Source organism: Phoxinus phoxinus, assembly GCF_949152265.1.
Source record: "Phoxinus phoxinus genome assembly, chromosome: 12".
NCBI lineage: Eukaryota > Metazoa > Chordata > Actinopteri > Cypriniformes > Leuciscidae > Phoxinus > Phoxinus phoxinus.
Genome location: NC_136887.1, coordinates 14,307,418 through 14,320,243, shown reverse-complemented (window position 1 = coordinate 14,320,243; position 12,826 = coordinate 14,307,418). Strand labels below are relative to the sequence as shown.

The following is a 12,826-nucleotide window of genomic DNA, read 5'->3' as shown; positions in this document are numbered from 1 at the left end:
CGATGGGGGCTGCCATCGCTGTAATTTGATGCCTACGGTGACTCTGCGGACTCGCCTGGCGTTCATTTACTGAAGCTGCATCTTTTCCGCCTGCTGTAGTGCCGCGCCGTGAAAAGCGCCGTGCTTAGCAGAGCCCGGAACCTCCCTTCACCACGAGGTGCTCGCCGCTGCTGCCGCCAGCTTCTCCGCCCGCTTCGCTGGACTCTATGATCGACGGACAAGGGCCGCTGTGTGCCGCCGCGTCCGTCATGAACGAGGAAGGTGAAGCCGCGTCTGTGGAGGAAGACTGCTTTTCTCTCCCGCTTCGGATGGGCGAGCTCCGAGGATCTCCCCTCCCCCGCCGCTCATGAGCGTCGACGGAGAAAGACCAGCATCGATGCGCTTACCGGCTAGATGGCTGTTTTTCTGCAGAGGAACGTACGTTACCGTCCTCACGACCCGCGCCCTTTTCTTCCTGAATTCACGAAGAAAGCGCGGAGTCCCGGAAAGCCCCGTCTTTAGCCAGGATGCGCACTTCTGCTTCGAGGGAAGCTACAGTGTTAAAATCCCGCCGCGGCCGGATTTCACTAAAATGTCTCGCTCGCACAGTCCCAACATACTCGACCGTGCCAGTGTATTTTGCAGTCACCAAATCAGCATCAATGCTCGTTTGCCTGCACACAAATGCCGTTTTCACGACGCCCCAGGTAAATCTGAAAATGTATTTTCTGGTGTCCCGGCCACGGCCGATGGTGTAATGTGTGTATCCGTAATGCCCACGACTCAGTGCCCATTCATACACACAAGCACAGCCCTGCACAATACAGGGCTTGCACACATAAAATCGACTCGTGTCGATTGTGCAATACATGTAAGTTAGTGAACGTGCCCGCTTTTCAGTGCCCACAATCACTACACACTGCATGTCCCGTGGTTTCTGTAAAAACGAAACGAATGCACGGTCAGTCGGTTCTGATAGACAGTACTCTCTGTGCTACACGGTGTCCCGGCCACAGCCGATGATGTAATGTGTGTAACTGCAATGCCCACGACCCAGTGCCCATTCATACACACAAGCACAGCCCCACACAATACAGGGCTTGCACACATAAAATCGACTCAATGTCGATTGTGCACTATATGTAGTGAGCGTGCCCGCTTTCAAGTGCCCACAATCACTACAAGCTACATGTCAACATGGTTTCTACGGAGCTCGCACCGCGTGCTCTCTCTCTCTCTCTCTCTCAGCTGAGAGAGCTGAGCGCGCACGCGGGCTGCCCGCTCGATAAGCGCGCCCCCGCATCACGCCATGTTACAGCACACGACTGCTCTCGTGTCGCCGCCATTTCGCGACCAGAGCCCGGTTTTTCAACCCGTGCAAGCACAGCCCCGTACAACACAGGGTCTGCACACATAAAAACGACTCAGGTCGATTGTACTTTACATGTAGTGAGCGTGCCCACTGTCCAGTGCCCACAACCACTACACACTGCACGTTCCGCGGTTTTTCTGTAAAAACGAAACCAACGGACGATCAGTCAGTTCACAAACACAGTATTCCCGGTGTTATAAATGTGCCCGCTACCACGCGCCCACATTTATTCACAAATATACGAGCCCTACGGGCAGCCCCGTTCAACACAGGGTTTGCACACTTAAAATCGACTCAGATCGATTGTGCTTTACATGTAGTAAGCGTGTCCACTGCCAAGTGCCCACAACCACTACACACTGCACGTTCCGCGGTTTCTGTATAAACGAAACTAACGAACGGTCAGTCAGTACACAAACACAGTGTCCCCGGTGTTATAAATGTGCCCGCCACCAAGCGCCCACGTTTATTCACAAGCATAACGAGCCCTACGGGACTCGTCCCGCGCGCTCTCTCTCGACACAGAGAGCCGAGCGCGCGCGGGATGCATACTGTGTTAAACATGCCCCCCCGCCTCACACGCCACGGCGTCCATGTTACAGCACACGGTTGCACTCGTGTCGCCGCCATTTCGCGACCAGGGCCCAGATTACATTCAACCCCTAGTCACACGTGCAGATGCATGGGAAGGACTTCCCGGGGTCTCAGAATGGGTGCTAGAGACTATAAAAAGAGGCTATTCGCTACAGTTTCATCGACGCCCTCCCCGTTTCACGGGAAAAGTCGAAACCACGGTAAAAACAGAAGTAGCACATCTACTTCGAGCCGAAATAGCGAAGCTATTGAGCAAAGGGGCCATAGAGCCTTTATCTCAAGCTCAGAGCGAAGGGGGTCTGTACAGCAGATATTCCTGGTACCGAAGAAAGACGGGGGTCTCAGACCCATTTTAGATCTAAGGCGTCTGAACAAAACGCTAACAAAGCGGAAGTTCAGAATGCTCACGACCAGAAGAATCCTCGCGCAAATTCGCCGAGGAGACTGGTTTATGACGATAGATCTGAAAGACGCATACAAATTGCGTCACGTCACAGGCGATTTTTGAGATTCGCCTTCGAGGGCCGGGCATATCAGTACACAGTCCTGCCATTCGGCCTGTCTCTAGCACCTCGTACATTTACAGTGTGCATGGACGCTGGCACCCCTGAGACTCCGGGGCGTTCGAATTCTGAACTATTTGGACGATTGGCTAATTCTGGCTCAATCGCCGTCAGAACTCGCTCACCACAAGACACTAATACTCGATCACCTCGAGTGCTTAGGTCTGAGAGTCAATTGGGAGAAAAGTTCACTGTTTCCCAGTCAAAGGATCTCCTTTTTAGGACTGGATCTGAACTCACTGTCTATGACAGCACAGCTGTCATCACAGCGCAGGCGAAATACCCTGCAAATGGCGAAATCCTTCCTCAGCGGCCACATAGTGCCACTCAGGAGATTTCAGAAAATGCTGGGCCTCATGGCCTCAGCCTCAACAGTGCTGCAGTTGGGCCTGCTGCGCATGCGCCCACTACAGTTCTGGTTGAGAGCGCGCGTACCGCGCCGAGCATGGTTACACGGTCGTTATCGCCTCAAGGTCACTCAGGAATGCATTTCAGCCCTGACACCATGGAGAGCGTCAGACTGGTACCGGTCAGGTGTAAGCCTGGGGACTTCCTCGAGCCTGAAGGTGGTGTCCACGGACGCGTCCACCTCAGGCTGGGGAGCACTGCTCGACGGCAGACCGCTCTTTGGCCAGTGGGCAGAGCGAGCCAAACTACCGCACATAAACTGCCTGGAAATGATGGCAGTGGACTTTGCGCTGAGGCGCTTCTGTCCCCGGATAAAAGGACACCACGTCCTGGTCCGCTCGGACAACATGTCGGTAGTAGCCTACATAAACCGCCAGGGTGGAGTGAGATCCCGGAACCTATTCAGGTTAGCGGAACGCATACTGGTGTGGGCCCAGCACAACCTGTGCTCGTTAAGAGCAATGCACGTGCCAGGCCACTTGAACGTAGGCCCGGACAGACTCTCACGGAACAACGTTCCTACGGGAGAGTGGTCCCTACACACACAGACAGTGCGTCTGCTGTGGAAAACGTTCGGCAGAGCGGAAATAGACCTGTTTGCAAACCAGGAAAACGCTCACTGCCCAGAATTCTTTTCGAAGAGCGCGAACGCGCTGGCCAGAGTCTGGCCCCGCCGCCCGCTCTATGCTTTTCCTCCTGTCTCACTCCTGCCTCAAGTGCTGGAGCGTATCAAGGAGAGCGGATGCTCAGTACTGCTAGTTGCTCCATTCTGGACGAATCAGACCTGGTTCCCAGCTTTGATGCGACTGAAAAGTACTGCCCCGTGGCCGATTCCAGTGAGGAGAGACCTCCTCTCACAGGCCAAGGGCTCGATTCTGCATCCTCACCCCGAGCTTTGGTCCCTACACGTATGGGTCATAAACGGGTACCCGCTAACCTCCCAAGAGGAGTGTTAGACACGATCGAACAAGCTAGGGCTCCGTCTACTAGACGGCTCTACGCTTCCAAATGGTCGGTGTTCTCTGGATGGTGTTCAGATCAAGGTCTGTCACCACTTCAGTGTGGAGAACCGGAGATTCTCTCCTTCTTGCAAGAGCTATTGGATAAGGGAAGAACCCCATCCACGCTCAAAGTCTATGTGGCTGCCATATCAGCGTTCGTTAATCCAACGCTTGGCCGTTCACTAGGCAGGAACGACCTGGTGGTCCGCTTCCTGAGAGGCGCCAGGAGGTTAAACCCTCCAAGGCCTCCTTCAGTCCCCGTTTGGGACCTTTCTACAGTGTTGAACGCTATGAAAGGGGCCCCTTTCGAGCCTATTCACTCAGTTGACATGAAACACCTGTCTCTCAAGACCGTGTTTCTTTTGGCTCTCGCTTCAGTGAAGCGTGTGGGAGACTTGCAAGCGCTCTCAGTGAGAGCTTCTTGTATGGAGTTCGGGCCAAACGACTCTATAGTCGTATTGAAACCGAAGCATGGGTACGTGCCTAAGTCCCTCAACACACCGTTCAGGGCTCAGGTCATCTCCCTGTCGGCCCTGCCGGCCTCAGAGGACGGAAATAGCTCCCTTTGCCCGGTCAGGGCATTAAGAGCTTACGTGTCCCGCTCCGCTGTTTTTCGACAGACGGAGCAGCTCTTTGTTTCGTTCAGCGGGCGCTCCAAGGGACGAGCCGCAACGAAACAGAGTCTGTCTCGATGGGTAGTGGACGCCATTGCGCTAGCCTACGCATCTAGAGGCTTGGAATGCCCTTTGGGCATCAGAGCACATTCCACGAGAGGCATGGCCTCTTCATGGGCTTGGTATAGCGGAATCTCGTTACAAGATATCTGTATGGCGGCAGGCTGGGCCTCCCCGTCTACATTTATTAGGTTCTATAACCTAGAGGTTCCTGCGTTGCAGGCTAAACTGCTCTCGGTCTAGAAGACTATGTGTAAGTGTTCCTGCCCCGCGCTGCGGCCCAGGTCACTTCAATGTTTAAAATGTATAAGTGTTCCTGCCCCGCGCTGCGGCCCAGGTCACTTCAATGTTAATATGTATAAGTGTTCCTGCCCCGCGCTGCGGCCCAGGTCACTTCAATGTTTAAGCATCACTCACTGACAATGTGTCCCATGAGCATGCTATTACCCCTCATATATATCTATATTACATATATATGCTATTATGCCTTAAGAGGCACTACTATAAGGGATGATGCTATTTTAGCCGCTCTCCCTATACTTCTTGGGGTAGGCGCTTGTATACCAGGGCGCGCGCGCCCTTAGGTGTCTGTGTCGATCCAAGAGCACGCACGGCCGTTTGCATAGGGTTCCCGTAGCGTTCTTTCGACGCAGTACGAGAGAACTCTACGTAAGAGAACGTACTCGGTTACTAACGTAACCTCGGTTCTCTCTAGGAGAGGGAACGAGTACTGCGTCTCATGGCCGTGCGTGTCCACGCTGCGTCGCTTCATTGACGAAAATCGGCGTGTTAGACAGCTATGCTCGTATTTATAGGCCTAGGCCACGCCTGTTTGGGCGGGAGGTGACGCAGAAGGGCGCGAAGCGTCCTCATTGGTCAGCGTCTCTGGCCTCGCATAGGCTGTGCTTTTCTGGCAGAGCAGCCAATGGGTGAGCTGTATTGCTCCGCCTAGGTTGTATGCTTCAGAAAAGCGTTTTACAATATTACAAAATTAAGGATTAATTTTAGGCTTCAATCTCGACAAAGAAATATCTTTCCCGTAGCGTTCTTTCGACGCAGTACTCGTTCCCTCTCCTAGAGAGAACCGAGGTTACGTTAGTAACCGAGTACGTTTTCAAACTGGGGCTGGGAGGGCCCTAGCAGGGCCATAGAAAAGGAAGTTTTTCTAAAAGCGATTAAAATAAATATAAAAATTATATTTAAAAAAATAATAATTAAAATATAGAAATTATATAAATAAATGAATAATAGAATTATATTAAACTAGATAAAACATTACAATGCATCTAACTGTACAGAAACAAACAAATAAAAAGTTATTAAATTATTTTCCAAATAATATTTTACATTGGGGTCAATGACAAATATATATATTTTTTTAAATATATTTTCCAAATGTATGTAATGCATATTTTTGAGTCAGGAACCATGTGTGTAAACAAGTTTTAATTGTTAAATAACATTTCAAAGTGTTTAAATACATTTTTTGACATTTTTGTCAGGTGGTGCAACCAAATTTTTGTGTGAAAAAATAATAATATATAATATGTAAATTATATATATATATATATATATATATATATATATATATATATATATATATACTCCTAATTTTGTTGTGAAATCTTAGCAAAGTATCTATTAGTGTCTACAGTTCCTTATCACATTATGTTTTTTCGTGACTGTATTTTATTATATTAATTTATAATTATTACATTCTAGTGGCCAGGTATTTAGTATCTTTAGCATCTAAATTTAATTTTTAATGACAGAAAAAGAATCATACAAGTATTCAAATAAATACATTCAATACAATAAATATTCACAATCTATTTTTCTGCCATTTGTTCCATTTGACCTATTTGTTGGTTTAAAGGTGCCGTAGGTGATTCTCTGCAGAAACATTTCTTGTTATGCTGGTTGAAAGTCTCCTCCTGTCCTGATAGCAATCACTCTAAGTGTACGCTTATACTGCTATCAGGCTAAAGTTAGTATTTCCCAGATGTCCTACATCACCTTTAAATCAAGAATTGACATTGTTGCACCCAGGGCTTGACATTAACTTTTTTGCTCACCAGCCACTGTGGCTAGTGGTTTCCAAACTTACTAGCCACTCACCATTTTCTCTGGCCACAATTTTGACATCGATACCATGGGGAAATAACTGCCTTAAAGATATTTGTATTATTATCTTATAATTTGGCAGCAGTTATATTAGGCTGCTGTCACTTTAAGACCTGACACACAGATCCTTAATACAGTTACACATGCATGTTCTTTCTCAACTGTTCACTTAAAACATAACTGACTGTGTTTATGAGAATACTCGCCAAGGTACAATTTTGTGGATTTGACAAAATATTCAATTTTGTTCTGAGAGGCGGCTTAATGTGTGCGCACTTTGGGTGTGAAAACACAATCTGCGGGAATAAGTAAAAGTATGTGCAATATGCACAGTCCACCGCTGAAATTCAAGCCCTGTAACACCATCAATATTAATCTAGAGCAAATGAAAAGAGTGAGTGAGGGGAGGCGGGTTCTCACTGTCAGAGAGATTATGAGAGAGCAAGAAAGCGTAGCTGGGTTCATGTCTCTATTCTGTGGGAAATTAGTATTGGAAGCACTTCAGATATTTCAGTATTGATATGTTTATATATTTTTTATATTATATATAACACTACATTGCACTAATTTATTATTTCAGATGCCTTTTTAAAAGACTACAATTGAACAATGTAAACTATATGATATATAAAATTCAACCCCCCAAAGTGGGTAGTATGAGTGACTGTTATACACCACTGCTGAAATCCACTCGCAGTTGGCGGGTGTTAATGTCAAGCCCTGGATGCACCACCTGATGGGTATCTGACAACATTAAAAATGACAGGGAATATGCTGAATACTGGACTTTTTTAAGTTCAATTACACATAAAAATACAAATACAAGTGTTTTAGTCAAGTTTTTATTGAAGTAAAAGTAGTAGATTGATCAGAAACAATCACATGACACCACAATCGGAATCTTGGACCTGGAATGGTGTAATGGATTGTTGTTATTCAGACCACAATCGAACAGTGCATCTAACCAAAGTCATGTTTATATTGATACAGAAAGATACAGGATTAAAATATCCCAAAACCATTTTTTTTTTACTTGTGTACTTGCATTATCCCAAAATGTTTCCAAGAATGTTTAAATCCAGAGAAATAAGCAATTTTAACCATGATACGGACCGTGTTCGTGTGCGGCCTGTCAATGACATTATACCCAACCCGTGTTACCTTCGATCTCGATTTTTATTTTATTCTGTAGAAACCATGGAAACACCAAAGACACTTTAATATATTGTTTTATTAAACAGGTGAGCTACTGTTTGGATACATTCATCAACAGAAAACTAATCATTGTTATATAGCTCAACACAGTCTTATTGTTTAAATCTCGTTTTCTTGATTTACTGCGAGTACCTTGTTTTACCATGCCTAATATCGATCTAGCTCAGTGCAGTGTGCAACAAGTGTCTCAAATAGTAGCGAACGCACAGAGTAGCATTATAACATAACTATGAACACACTCGTATCAGTGATGCGCGGGTCAATGTATAAACAACCCGTACCCGACCGACGTTTTCAACTAACCCGCCCGCAACTCGGGCCGCAAAAAAAAAGAAGAAAATATTGTACCCGACCCGCATTTTTTTATAAGTAGCTAGTAAATGCTCATAGTAGCGTCATTGGGCCATAGACGGAGGAACTAGGGGTGCATGTGCAGCATTGTTCTGAATGCTGTATGATATCGCCTAGTGTTTTGTAATAAAGGCTTGATTTGTTAATTTATTTTGTTTCATTTTCTTAACAATTAAGATCTGCATGTGTTTATCCAGTCTTATCGAAGTGTGCGTCTCTCCCCCGACTTTCCCAACAAAAATCCCGCCCCCTTTCAGAAAATACATAAAACTGACATTACTGAGCTATATGCGTTTAAAAGTAGCCTATTAAAATGGCACAATGGCATTGCTCAGTTCAACGTGTTGGGAAATCGGGCATTTTGTCCCACGTCAGCTTTTATTCAAAAGTTAATAACGCGCTCAATGTAGAGGTAACAACAACTCCCATAATTCTGTGAAATTACAGCTATGCCTTTGTTTTGAATAAGCGACGAAAAATTACCTAGTGTGCCTTTAAGTCAATTAAGAATTTTTTGATTAAAATATCAAAAATGCATTCATCATCATGTTTAAAACATTAAATGTAAAGCATTAGCAACTTTAATTGAACACTATATAGCTAATAACTACTAAACAAGATTCATCGCCTCTCTATTATTTTTGCCAGATATGTTTCTCTTGCAGCCGGATCATTTTAATAAAGTTTAATAAAGTTTTCCAGTCCAACTTTATATTAAGTGTCTTGAACTACTTACATTTAAATAAATCATTTGGTACAATGCTCTTATTGTGGACATGTACATGTTTTACATCGTTATTATGATTAAAAAAGCTTGCATATTAGTCATTTCTGTAATGACATGATTATACTGTTGACCCTTTCCTTACCCTGTTTTGCAAAACATGAAAAAATGCATTATACCTAAAAAATTTTTTAATGAGAACAGTAGTTAGACACTGAATTGTGACCAATTATTCTTTACTTGATATGATAGTGGCATCTAAAGTTAAGAGATCTTGAACATAATTCAAAATCTTTCTTTAACCTAAAACGGACATTTTAGAACAATAATTAAAATATAGAATAATAAAAAATAAAAATCTAGTTTAAATATGATTTATTTCGCTTTTTACTTCATATCGGGACATTCATTGCAGTTGCACCACCTGACTTTTGCGACTAGTTTTACATTGAATAGGCTTACTTGGATGTCTGTATTAGCTTTTGCCTATGCTAGGAAGCTCATACATCAAATTTTTAAATACAATAAAGAATTTTATGATAAAATAGTTGTACCACCAGACATGAAAAGTGTAAAAACCTACCCATACTTGAAAGAAGCTATTTTTAATCAGTATTTGAGAGATCTACAAACCTTTTCTCTCCTCCACAATGATCAGTTGGGCTCCTCTGGATGATACATTATCATGTTTACTGTTATTACCTTGTCAATTCATAATAAATCAATAAAAACTCAGGTTTGCAGTTGTGCCACCCTGACATTTGAGAAAATACAAATTCCCAAACAAAAGTTTTTCAAACAGCTTTAAAACTACTTATATTTATAAAAGGTTTATTTGAAATGATTCAAACATAAATGTATGCCATAGTATTTTATTTTGAATTTCTTATTTAAACACCATTTTGGTTTTCTTAGTCTGTTTATTTGTGTGGATGGTTGTGCCACCTGACATTTTGGGGGTTTAAGATTCCAAAACATAAAATATTTATAATTTGAATATACTGAAAATTAATTAAATTATATTAATTATATGGTTTATAGCATACAGTGATACATGTCATGAATTTATAAAATTATTTAGAAATGGAAATAATGCACTTGGACAAAAATATGCATGTCATGTGACCTATTGGTATACTATAGTATATAGTACACTGATTTAAATGTGTAAATTGGGTCTTTTGGGTTTATTAAAACATATAGCTATCTTTTACATTTTAGGATGGTGATCCATCTCATGACCCTGATCTAAAATACATCCACTGGTTGCCAGATATTTTTTTCTTTTCTACTGGCTGAATATTTGGAAAAACAAAATTTCAGAAGATTGTCATCTGTTAGTTAGGCATGCATGCGCAGTTATTGGCCAGTAATCTTTAAAAAATAGTCATAGTATTCGGTTAAATCCCTAATATATCAGTCTATTACTAGTGTTGACATACACCAGACCTAACTAATCTTCTGAAGTTCTTCAAAGTGGAATAAGATATTTATCTATCCTCATTGACAGGTGGAGTGGATGAAGGAGGAAAACTACATGTTCCGCCTATCGGATTTCCGCACCAAATTGCTTCATTGGCTTCGATTAAACCCAAATATCATCCAGCCTGTGAAGTTTCATCACTTGGTTCTTCAGTGGCTGGAGGACGATATCCCAGACCTGTCAGTATCTCGCCAGAAGAGCCGCCTCCAGTGGGGTATTTCAGTCCCTGGAGATCCGGAACAAATCATCTACGTGTGGTTGGATGCTCTTGTGAACTACTTGACCGTTGTTGGTTACCCACAGAATCACTCGCAGTGGTGGACAGCTGTCCATCATGTTGTCGGTAAGGACATTCTTAAGTTTCACGCGATATACTGGCCGGCGTTTCTCTTGGCTGCAGGATTACCTCTTCCTCAGACCATATTTGTGCACTCTCACTGGACGGTGGAGGGAACGAAAATGTCCAAGAGTCTTGGAAACGTGATCAACCCATTGGACGCCATGGATAAGTTCACCGTGGACGGCCTGCGCTACTTCCTCCTGAGACAAGGGGTTCCTGACTCGGACTGTGACTATTATGACGATAAAGTCATAAAGATGTGCAACAGCGAGTTAGCGGACGCTCTCGGTGGGCTTTTAAACCGCTGCACTGCGCCCTCACTCAACCCCACGCAGGTGTATCCTCAGTTCTGCAACTCCTGCTTCCCAAAGGAACCATCTGAAGGGCTCCGTGGAAAAGCGGTCTCGGAAGACTACAGAATGGTGGAGGCTGTATCTGCGCTTCCAGTCTTAGTTGAGCAGCACTTTGAGAATCTACACATGTATAAAGCACTGGAGGCCATTAGCGCATGCGTGCGGATGACTAACGCGTTTGTTCAAAGACATGCACCGTGGAAGCTGGACCGGAACAATCCTGGAGACCAGCAGTGGCTTGACACCATCCTCCACGTGTCTTTAGAGTGCCTCAGGATGTATGGGATTCTCCTGCAACCCGTGGTGCCAGATCTTGCAGACAGAATTTTATCTAGGTTGGGAGTCATGCCTGAGGAGAGAAGCTGGGATTCTCTCAACTTCCTGATGAAATGTGAAGGAAGAGACTGTGGTTTAGAAGGAAGAGCGCTGGGTCCTGACTTGGGAGTGTTGTTTAATCGCCTTGAGAGAAGCCAAGTGAAAGGGAGGACTCCCAAAAAGTCAAAATCTTAATCTGAATGATGGTATTAGGGTATGGTACTATGGATTGAGATGAAAATCATTTTTTTTGCGCAAACAATGATTTAAAGGGATAGTTCCCCTCCAAATTAAAATTGTCATTAATTACTCACCCTCATGTAGTTTAAAACCCGCAAGACCTTCATTCATCTTCTGAACACATGATCTTTTTGATGAAATTTAAGAGATTTTTGTCCCATTGACAGCTACGTATGGAAGCTTGTTTCCGCCACAGAATAAAAATATAAACAAAGGTAATAGCAACTTTTTTTTCTCTTAGAATTGGACTTTATAACTCGCAATTGAAACACTCAGAATTGCGAGAAATAAGTCAGAATTGCAAGATGTTACTCGTAATAATCTTTTATTCTGTGGCGGAAACAAGCTTCCATAGCTACGCAACTACCACTGACGCTTAAGAGATTGTAAAACTAATCCAAATGAATTGAGCGGATTGGTCCAAATTTTCTGAAGAGCCATGATAGCTTGATTGAATTTAGGCTAAATTAAACTGTTAATCATGTAAAAGTAGTATCTCAAGTCTCTTCAGAAAATTTGGACTAAACCACTCACTTCATACAGATTAGTTTTACGATATCTTTTTGAAGCGTCAAAGTGGTAGTTCTCAATGGAGGGGATTTCATCAAAAAGATCATTTGTGATCAAGAGTCTTACAACAACATGAGGGTGAGTAAATGACGAAAGAATTGTAATTTTTGGGAGAACTATCCCTTTAAGGTCACACTTTATAATGTTTCGACAATGTAAGACAAGGCATAAAAAGTGACATGATTTTTTTTAATGAGAAATACACGAAACTGAAAAATTGTACAAATTGAAATAAAATAAAAAAAGTTGCAATATTTTTATAATTTCCTGTACTTCTTTTTACATAAACTCTTTCACTGTTCATCTCAATGTTTCACAGAACAAAGCTTCTATGACTTTCAGAAATGCATGTCTGAAAAACAATGTTTGACTCTACTTTAGATACAGCCCTGTGGGCTTCTTTCAGGAGCAGGGTTCCTCATCTCAGAAAGATCCGCTTGTGGACAAAATCATTCTTTACCACCGCTGGAATTCATTTACTCTCAGTAATATGAGTTGGTGTTCTGTCCAGGTTGAGTAT

The 12,826-nt window shown here is 43.5% G+C and overlaps 2 protein-coding genes across 23 annotated transcripts in view; one reads left to right on the top strand and one right to left on the bottom strand.

Moving 5' to 3' along the window:
* The window catches only part of mars2 (methionyl-tRNA synthetase 2, mitochondrial), a 17,471-nt gene extending 4,907 nt beyond the window's left edge, over positions 1–12,564 (top strand). The window contains exon 3 of the mRNA XM_079631433.1: positions 10,516–12,564. Coding sequence (XP_079487559.1) covers positions 10,516–11,691 — 1,176 coding nt within the window. The 3' untranslated portion in view covers positions 11,692–12,564. The remainder of the gene's footprint in view (positions 1–10,515) is intronic.
* Positions 12,477–12,826, bottom strand: part of med12 (mediator complex subunit 12) — a 31,345-nt gene continuing 30,995 nt past the window's right edge. For all 22 annotated transcript variants that reach the window (XR_013799848.1, XR_013799849.1, XR_013799850.1 and 19 more), the window contains one exon: positions 12,477–12,826. Coding sequence is in view for 16 of the 22 variants with exons in the window: in XM_079631419.1 (XP_079487545.1) it covers positions 12,789–12,826 (38 nt within the window). In the remaining 6 variants the exon portion in view is untranslated.